The following is a 9,325-nucleotide window of genomic DNA, read 5'->3' as shown; positions in this document are numbered from 1 at the left end:
ATTATAACTTTAATAAATGACTGGGATTCCAGCACAGTGTTCTAAAGGAAATTATGTCTAAAGAATTAAAGGAAAGTGTGAAAATAATGTCTCATCAAATATAAAATATCAATAAAGAAATAGAAACCATAAAAAGGAATAAATAAAAATCCTGGACTAGCCTGGCCAGTGTGTCTCAGTAGTTGAGCATCGGCCTATGAACCAGGAGGTCACAGTTTGATTCCCTTCCTCTCTGAAAGCAACAGAAAATATATGTAAAAAAATTCTGGACTCTGTGGACAAAAGGGGCCACACGCTGACCTGACAAGCTCAGGGAAGGCCTGCGTGGCAGCCTAGCAGACTCAGAGACCTAAAATAACCACAAAGGATGGTCTGAAATTAAACTTTACCTAAAAGCAGTTATGGTGGGCAGTTATGTCCTAAGCCAGTATCTTCACTGACAAGATCAGCTTTGATCCTTACTGAGCCCATTTGCCTTTTTGCCTCTAAGATAACATACCCTAAACCTTTACCGTACCTGAGCCTATCTGTCTTTTTGCATCTATGATAACATGTCCTTGGGATGTCTGGGTAACTTGTGACTTCCATTTTTGTGGAGCCCCTGGGGCACAGCCAGGTGTGCTGGGCCCAGGACAGATACCACAGATTCCTTGTTAATTGTTCCTGTACCCACCTAAGTATGTGTCCATCATTTTACTTTTTATACTATCCTAGAGTTTTCCCCGCTTCGCTTAATCCCACCTCCTTAAATCTGTCACCAATGAATTTCATGTATAAATACGGATGTAACCTGCCATTCTCCGGAGCACTATCTCAATTCGTTGAGGTTCTGCTTCCCCGCATATGTCGACAGTTTGGCTCAAATAAACTCACAAAAATTCTTTATAGGTTTCAATGGTTTTTTTATACGTTAACAACTCGAAAGGTACAATAATGTTTTTAAAAAATGTGTACTTGCCGAACCGGTTTGGCTCAGTGGATAGAGCGTCGGCCTGCAGACTCAAGGGTCCCAGGTTCGATTCCGGTCAAGGGCATGTACCTCAGTTGCGGGCATATCCCCAGTGGGGGCGTGCAAGAGGCAGCTGATCGATCTCTCTCATGGATGTTTCTAGCTCTCTATCCCTCTCCCTTCTTCTCTGTAAAAAATCAATAAAGTATATTAAAAAAATAAAATAAAATAAATAAAAATAAAAAATGTGTACTAGAGGGGCTCAATGAAAATTTGAGCAGGCAGGATATCAAATCAGTAAACTTGAAAATAGATCAATTGAGATTATCCAGTTTGAGGAACAACAGCAAAAACATTGAAGAAGAATGAGCAGAACCTCAGAGATCTGTGGGACACTATCCATATACCACCATACTCATAATGAGAGCCCTAGAAGAGGGGAGGCAGACGGGGGTAGAAATATTTGGAGAAATGATGGCTGAAAACTTCCCATATTTGATGAAAAATACTAGCCTATGTATCCAAAAAGATCATCAAACTATGTAGAATAAACATAGAGGTCCACAGATAGACACATCATAATTTAGCTGTAAAAGATGAAGAAAGAATCTTGAAAACATCAAGAGAGAGCAACTCATATGCACAAAAGATTTTCAGTAACATTAATGCTGGTTTTTCACCAGAAACTTTGGAGGTAAGAAGGCGTATTGAAAGTGCTAATAGAAAAATAAATCAACAAAGGATTTCATATTTGGTGAAACTATTCACCAAAAATGAAGGAAAAATTAAGCATTCCCAGGTTAAAAAAACAAAAACAAAAAAACCTGATAGAATGTGTTAATAGCAGATATGCCTTACAAAAACACTAAAAGGACACCTTCAGGCTGAAATGAAATGATACATGTTAGGGACTACATGTTGGTGTGCCTCCAAAATTTATGTCTTCCTCGCAGGTGTATATAGTGACTGTTTCATTGCTAATCTAATTCTAGATCTAACAAAAGATCTTGCTTGTGATCTTTCTGTTTTCATCTAAGCAATCTCAACTTTTATTTCATTGAAACATGTACACTCTATCAGTTTTAAAAATCTTTCCTAGTTTCCTTGACTGACCACTCCCCACATGGATTTACTGTTAACATTGTGAAGAGAATTTCCTTCAACAAAACCTAATGCTTTGTGGCCACCACAAGGCCACACATGAAGGCTGTGAATGCTTCCTTGTGAGCCGGGAAGATAATTTAACCAGCAGTTCTTTAGCATTTACTTCTTTGGTGGGTTCACCTTCCACTTTCCCATTCTTTGACCTCTCTTCTCTGCACATTTTTCCCTCGTAAGGATCGAAATAGCTTCACAAAGGCTTTGTGTGCGTAAAATTATAAAAAGGTCTCACACAAGTCAAAGAAGTATCTAGATTTCAAAATCAATACCAAAAAAAAATTCCCATATTGTATTAATACCTTTAAAAAAATTCCCATAATATTTTATGGTGAGTGTGGGAATATGTAATTTGGCTCTCTGATAATATTAGTTATTTCAATTTAAAAAAACTTTACATATAATGCTTTATATACAAAAGAAATGAGTATACCATTATTACTAAAAATTTCCCCAATAAATGACCCAGACATTTCCTACATGCCCAGAATAGTTTGGGGTTTTTTTTTCCTAATGGTAACCTGCATTTTCACATTTCAAAATCTCTACCATCCTGTCTTCTTATTCAGAAAACTCACTGCTACTAGAATTCTGGGAAAACTGTGTCCATGGGATTTTTGTTAGAAATTCACTATACCAAAGCTTTAAATTAACACAGCAATAAAATTTCTGGAGGCCCATTTTCACTGTTGTTTATTTAAGAAATATAGCAACACACTTTAAATATTCAAAGGTTGCCTTAGGTGTACACGGAGACTAACGCTAACACCTTTGAGGACTCTATTTCATCATCCAATCAAATCTGGGGTTATAAACTCAAAGCCAATGAGTGCAGACCAGGGGGCGGGGCTTGGGGCAAATAACTGTCAGCGAGGTTGTGCAGTTGGTTGTGACTGCTTTGGGGTGAACGAAGTAGCTAACCTCTACTCTCATTTACATACCACAGGATATTCCTCCTGAAGCTTTGAATGGTGAGCCATTTCTAGCTTCCCCTTCTGGAAGTTGCCCTTCCACTCTGGTACTTGCTTTTTCAGCCTCCCTCTGAGATGAACAAATGTATTCCAGCTACGGACTCGGCCATCTCTTACCTCTTGGAGTTCCCACCTTTCCTTTGGCAGCTGATCAAGGACTTCCCCAAAGATCAACCAGTCTCTGAGTTGGAATGTCTGTCCCTTACCCCCTGCCCCATGCTCCAGTAACTTCCTCTATCAACTTTCCTAATTATTCACTTGGCTCATGTTCCTTCCCTCTTTAACGACGAACTGGGAGGAAAGCACACTGATGCTGCGGTGAATCTCCTCAGGTGCCGGGAGCTGAGCTGGAGCTGAGGGAGGAATGAGTGAAGCCGAATTAGCAGGGCAACAGACCACCCACTTTCAGAGTCTGTGAGTAAGACGCTGCCGTGTCCTGTGGTAGGAGAGTTTACTGGGAAGATAAGCTAATCCCAGTTTATCTGCCATAAACCATTAAGCAAGAGCTTGGCAGCGTGTGAAGATCACTGGGATGTTTGGGTAGGATACTTTGTCACCTTACTCCTGCAAAATGTACTGATTAAGAGGAAGAAAGAGCTCTGGCTGGTTTGGTTCAGTTGGTTGAGCTTTATTCCATTCACCAAGAGGTCATTGTTGGATTCATGGTTTCGGGCCCCAACTCCAGGAGGCGGCATGCAGGAGGAGCCCATAGATGTTTCTCTCTCTCCCTCTCGCTTCCTCTCTAAAATCAATAAAAAACATTTTAAAAATATATTTTATTGTTTTTTTACAGAGAGGAAGGGAGAGGGATAGAGAGTTAGAAACATCAATCAGCTGCCTCCTGCACACTCCCCACTGGGTATGTGCCCGCAACCAAGGTACATGTCCTTGACTGGAATCAAACCTGGGACCCTTGAGTCCACAGGCTGACGCTCTATCCACTGAGCCAAACCGGTCAGGGCTAAAAACATTTTTTAAAGGAAAAAAGAACTCCCATTTTCAGAGACAGGGTGAATTAGTATCACTTCTACTCCATGAGAAAGAATTTCAAAAGACTGACTGTTGAGGACAAATCTACATGCCATTTCTGAGAGGGCAGTCATTAATTAACTCCACACAAAGAGAATTTAGCCATTATCTAATTTATTGAAAACCTACATGGTAATTTCAAGACAAATCAGTATTTTTTTAAATGAGATAGAGTTTCATTAACTTATCCAAAGTTGAAAAAAAATCAATTTAGGCTGAAGAAGTTTTAATTACATGGAAAATCAGTCTTTTAAATTACTAAACTAGAGTAACATTAGCATTTACATGCTAATTTATGGTGAAATCATTTCTTGGGGAAAAGATTTGTTAGGAGAATTTGAAGTAGAGTTTGAAGCAGCCAAACTGAGTATTTGCCACATATTTACAGAAAAGAGTTGAGTAGTTTTATTCGTTTCTAAAAATGACTTATTAGGATTGACTGTGTAAACTCTTATTAAAGTTTTCAAATAAAAAATTTAGAAATGAGAAAGTGCTTATGGGAATGTGGATCCCCACTTTTAGTTTAGGAAACAATAGTCTATTTAACTACTGTATTAAATTCTGAAAGCATGCAGAAAATGCTTTTTCTTTTTGTTCAGGCCCAGGATGTGTAGTCCTGGAGTAACAGGACAAAAGTTAATAAGTGTCCTAAATAGTGTATTGTTAGCTAAACAAGAGCAAATATCACAATGGCATGGGCTTCTCCTAGAGCAGTGCTTCTAAATAATGGCTGCTCCTTAAATCACTGGGAAACATTAAAAGTTCACAATGCTCAGACCAATTAAATTGACTTCCAGGGATGCCACCCAGGCACCTGTAGATTTACAGCTCTCTAAGTGACTCCAATGTGTAGCTAAGGTTAAGAATCTCCCTCTTAGAGGGATAGCTGAGTCTGTTCTACCACCAGCTCTTGACATATTAAAGTGAGGATAAGAAACTTAGATTCTTTTCAGGTAAAGCAAAAATCAATCAAACAAACAAACAAAAATCAGCTGCTGACAGCAGTAAACCAGTGTGATGCTTACTAGTGGAATTAGGTCTCATTCGGAGTTACTACATGTCAGTTGGATGCTTACAGCTAGTCCGTGTCGCTCTCCAGTTGGACATAAACAATCGCAAAGAATATCAACATCCGATGAGGTCATTCTGAGACCGTAATAAAGTGAGACAAAACAAAGTCACTGTGCAACCCATACAATTATCAAACATTCTCGGCCCCTGCTAAAATGAATGACTGCTGCATCTGTACCCATTACAGCTCCTTCTAGATAAGATTTCTTGAGATACCCAATCACAGAATTGTCCTTACTTTCTGACAAAAGCCACCTATTGTAACCCCTCACTTCCTTAAACCCTCTTCAAAATTACCCAGACACGGCCCATATCCACGATAAGTTCTTTCCTACATCCTTTCACTGAAGTAGCCTGCAGTTCCCCAGGGTGAACATTCTCCCTCACTGAGACTAAATAAATAAATAACCCAAACTTGTCAATGACAGATGTGTTTCCAGTCATCTTCGACTGAAAGTCATTGATACCTTTTCTCAGAAAAACTGACTCAGGAACATTGAAAGACTGATCAGTGTTGCCTTTTCATTGGGTGAATCACAGTGGTCCCTAACCTTGGCTATCTATTAAAATTGCCTGGGGAGCACAGACTGCAATTCAAGACTGATTGCAATAGGAATCCCTAGGGATAAGACCCAGGCACCACTATTATTATAGCTCCTCAGGTGATTCCAAATAAAAAATAATAAATCTAGGAGGAGAGATAGAAGACACAGACTAGAAGCTATACAGGTTGGAAAACTGAGGCCAACAGCATTGAAGGAGTTGCTCATTCTTTCACCCTGTAAGCAGCAACTCATCAGGCCTTTGCATGCAGGCCATCTGACCAGAGTAGGCACTTTTATATTGGTGTTAACATGCTGCAAACTTGGTTAATGCTCTTTACAAGGCTCTTTGAGGCAGCTGGTAGGATACCAAGTGGAAAAGAGCATAAAGTATGATTATATAAGGATGAACCCAACTATGTAAATAAAATGTATAAGAGCCACTAGATGCCATAACTGGATGGTTTTCTGTTTTTGAAATGTTTGTTTATATAATTATGTCAAAAGTTTTTATAATAAGCACATATTCATTTAATTTTCTCTTTAAAATATTGATTTTGATCAGAAAAGAGCATATAACTCAGAAAGAGTTATATATATATAACTGAAAAAAGAGAAGTTTAGTAATTTTAAAATATTGATTTTGATCAGAAAAGAGCATGTACTAGTAATATATATATAGTTGAAACTGAAAAAAGAGAAGTTTAGTAGAACTAATTGATTACTTTTCATGGCAGCCAGATCAGATGCTAATAGTGGACAGTAGAAAATGTTAAGCCACTGTTAGGAGAGAAAGAATTGGAAGAATATCCCTCAGGAAGTTTGAGAGCACCGATGTAAAACTTTCCTTACCACGGAAGCAGGTGGGATTGCAGACTGCAGCTACTATCTGTTCCTTCAAACCAAGGCACAAAATAACCCTTGTTGTTCCTCATCTAAGAAGTAACAATGAGACAGAACATCCAACAACCCCCCTGTTTTAAATCCTTTTGGTTTCAATATTCTTATTTTGTTCTTGATTGCTGTATGGATATATAAAAGTTGGAGGAAACTTGACCCATTAGTGTTCCAAACGGTAAAAATAAGACTATGATTGAGTATCATCATAATCTATTAATTTCTGCCTGAATAGAAAAACACATGAGATCCTTCTCCCATCCTGCTACCACTTTGGAATAGCTACCAGGAACATACTTCCAGAGGCTTGGGGAAGCTGAGGACAAACCCCTCAGCTGTCCATCCCCAGAGCTAAGTGATATGCACCAACTTGTGGTCCTGGCTGCAAGTTAGGTGAAAAATCTTGTCAGAGTGGGATAGATGCCAGGTGAACAATGCTGAGTGAGCAGGGGGTGACACTGGCTAATCTCTACCACTTGGGTTTATACCTTTTTTATCTCAGTTAAATTTAAAGCATGATGGGAATGGGAGGCATCCCTAATTTTGGCAGACCCTAAGATATCACTAGGATCAAGGAGAAATAATGGTTGTTTTTAAATTATTATCATGAAAGAAAAGCAAGAAGGCAAGTCTTACTTTCCTTTGATCCTGTGTGAGTTTTGCAGAGCGTGGTAAGCGTTGGATACAGATGGTCTGTGAGAACCAACAGGATGAATTTCAGTACTACTAATTACACTTTCGAGAGCAAAGGATTTGGTGGCACTTGGGTAGAATTTGTCAAGAATAAGTTCAGTACTTATCCTCAGGACCTCCCTGAAATCATCCTAGTATTGGCTTTGATCTGCACAATTGGAGGTAGGTGCAACTCTCTTTATTTTAGTCTATTCTATGGATGGATTTGTAAATGCCACCGTATAGAATTTTTTAAAAGTAGCAGCAGTAGGAAATCAGAATTTTGGTCCTAAATTCATACATTTGTTCCCTGATTTTCAACTAAATGAATCCAACAAAACCTACCCCTGAGAAGAAACCTGTAAAATCTAATCTTTATTCTTCATCTCTATTGTGTTAAAAAAATATTCATACTTTCTTAGTTGACTAGGTTCTGAGTAGATTTAAGTGATGGGGAGAATTGAAACAGATAAGTAGAAAATCAAGGGTTGGGGGATTTTTTAATCTGTGTTATCATAAACTATAGTTTCATTCATATTTTAAAATTAGCTGTTCCACTGTTTTCTTTACTTGGACTGGACAAAGAATTTCAAAGTGATAGGTCTGAATTGTTCAGTTACTTTTTAACCACTGGGTCTGGTGTCCCATTGATTTTGTGCAAATGATAAATTATTATCTCTTATGACAAGAAAAGAACACTGTAGATATCAAAAAGATGCACCTTTCTACATGCTTTGATGTAAGAATTGTATTTAAAAGAAGAGAAGACATTAAACTGAAAAAAAAACTGTAATATTGCTTGTTGCACTTTATAATAATGATTAACAAAGTTAAATATTCATGCTTTCTATTATGTAGTAGCTAACTAGTAATAAGTAGCTAGTTTTTTTTTCTCATCAGCATAATTATTACGGTTAATTCCTCATTATTATTTAGGAATCAGTCAGATTTCACTCAAGTTTAGTTTTTATTAACCTTATTACAAGATTGCCAAAGAAGCTACCTGATCTGTAGCATGTGGACAAACTGCTATAGATATTTTAGTAGTAACCCAAGAACCAATGATTCTAAAGAAATGATATACTTCATAGAACAGGTCAAGCGGGGATGGATTAGTAATTACACTGATTCTATGTGCTTAAGTGTGAAGGAGGGTTTCAAATACAGGAATATAGGAAGTGAGTGGTGGATCAGTATTTCATTGTCCTCAGTGTTAAGAAATCATATTAAATTAAAGTTTTTAAAATGTAATATTTTACTGCTTTTTAATAATTACTTTTTTGCAGCAATTTTGAACCTACACTTGAAAGATTTTATAATTCCTCTCCCTGTGATACTATTTTTAATTGGGTGCAGTTTTGAAATACTCAGTTTTGCATCTGACCAGGTGTGTATAGTAAATATGAGTATTTCTTACTATAGCTAAGATTCATATAAATACAAAGATGGCTTAAGAGGATTATTAAAATATGTGTCTCTTCACTGTTCTGCCATTTGATAGATGCTTAGGATGTGGATAACATCAGATGTGTAGGAAAAGAAACTGGGTGTGAAAAAGCAAAGCTTAGACGAGAATTGGTTAACAAGATAGAAGCCTAGAGTGACTTAGAGCTGTGTCCGTGTCCATTGGTTATGCATATATTCAAGCATACAAGTCTTTCAATTAATCTCTTACACCCTATCCCCAACTCTTCCCTGCCTTTCGGCTGTAGTTTGAAAGTCTGTTCGATGCTTCTTTGTCTCTGTATCTATTTTTGCTTATCAGTTTATGATGTTCATATATTCCAAAAATGAGTGAGATCATGTGATATTTACCTTTTTCTCTGACTGGCTTATTTCGCTTAGCATAATGCTCTGCAGTTCCATCCATGCTGTGGCAAATAGTAAGAATTCCTTCTTTCTTACAGCACCACCGATGTACCAGTTTTTTAATCCACTCATCTGCTGATGGGCATTTAGGCTATTTCCAAATCTTAGCTATTGTAAATTGTGCTGCTATGAACATAGGGGTGCATATATCCTTTCTGATTGGTGTT

The 9,325-nt window shown here is 37.7% G+C and overlaps 1 protein-coding gene across 1 annotated transcript in view; it reads left to right on the top strand.

The window, feature by feature from the left end:
- Positions 1–3,374: 3,374 nt before the first annotated feature.
- SLC9C1 (solute carrier family 9, subfamily C (Na+-transporting carboxylic acid decarboxylase), member 1) overlaps positions 3,375–9,325 on the top strand; it is a gene marked incomplete at its 3' end in the record, with an annotated part of 63,298 nt that continues 57,347 nt past the window's right edge. Inside the window, exons 1-3 of the mRNA XM_006752928.2 lie at positions 3,375–3,492; positions 7,275–7,472; positions 8,576–8,676. Coding sequence (XP_006752991.2) covers positions 7,328–7,472; positions 8,576–8,676 — 246 coding nt within the window. The remainder of the gene's footprint in view (positions 3,493–7,274; positions 7,473–8,575; positions 8,677–9,325) is intronic.

This window comes from Myotis davidii, unplaced genomic scaffold (genome assembly GCF_000327345.1).
Source record: "Myotis davidii unplaced genomic scaffold, ASM32734v1 scaffold450, whole genome shotgun sequence".
Classification (NCBI taxonomy): domain Eukaryota; kingdom Metazoa; phylum Chordata; class Mammalia; order Chiroptera; family Vespertilionidae; genus Myotis; species Myotis davidii.
This window is presented reverse-complemented; position numbering and strand designations above follow the sequence as displayed.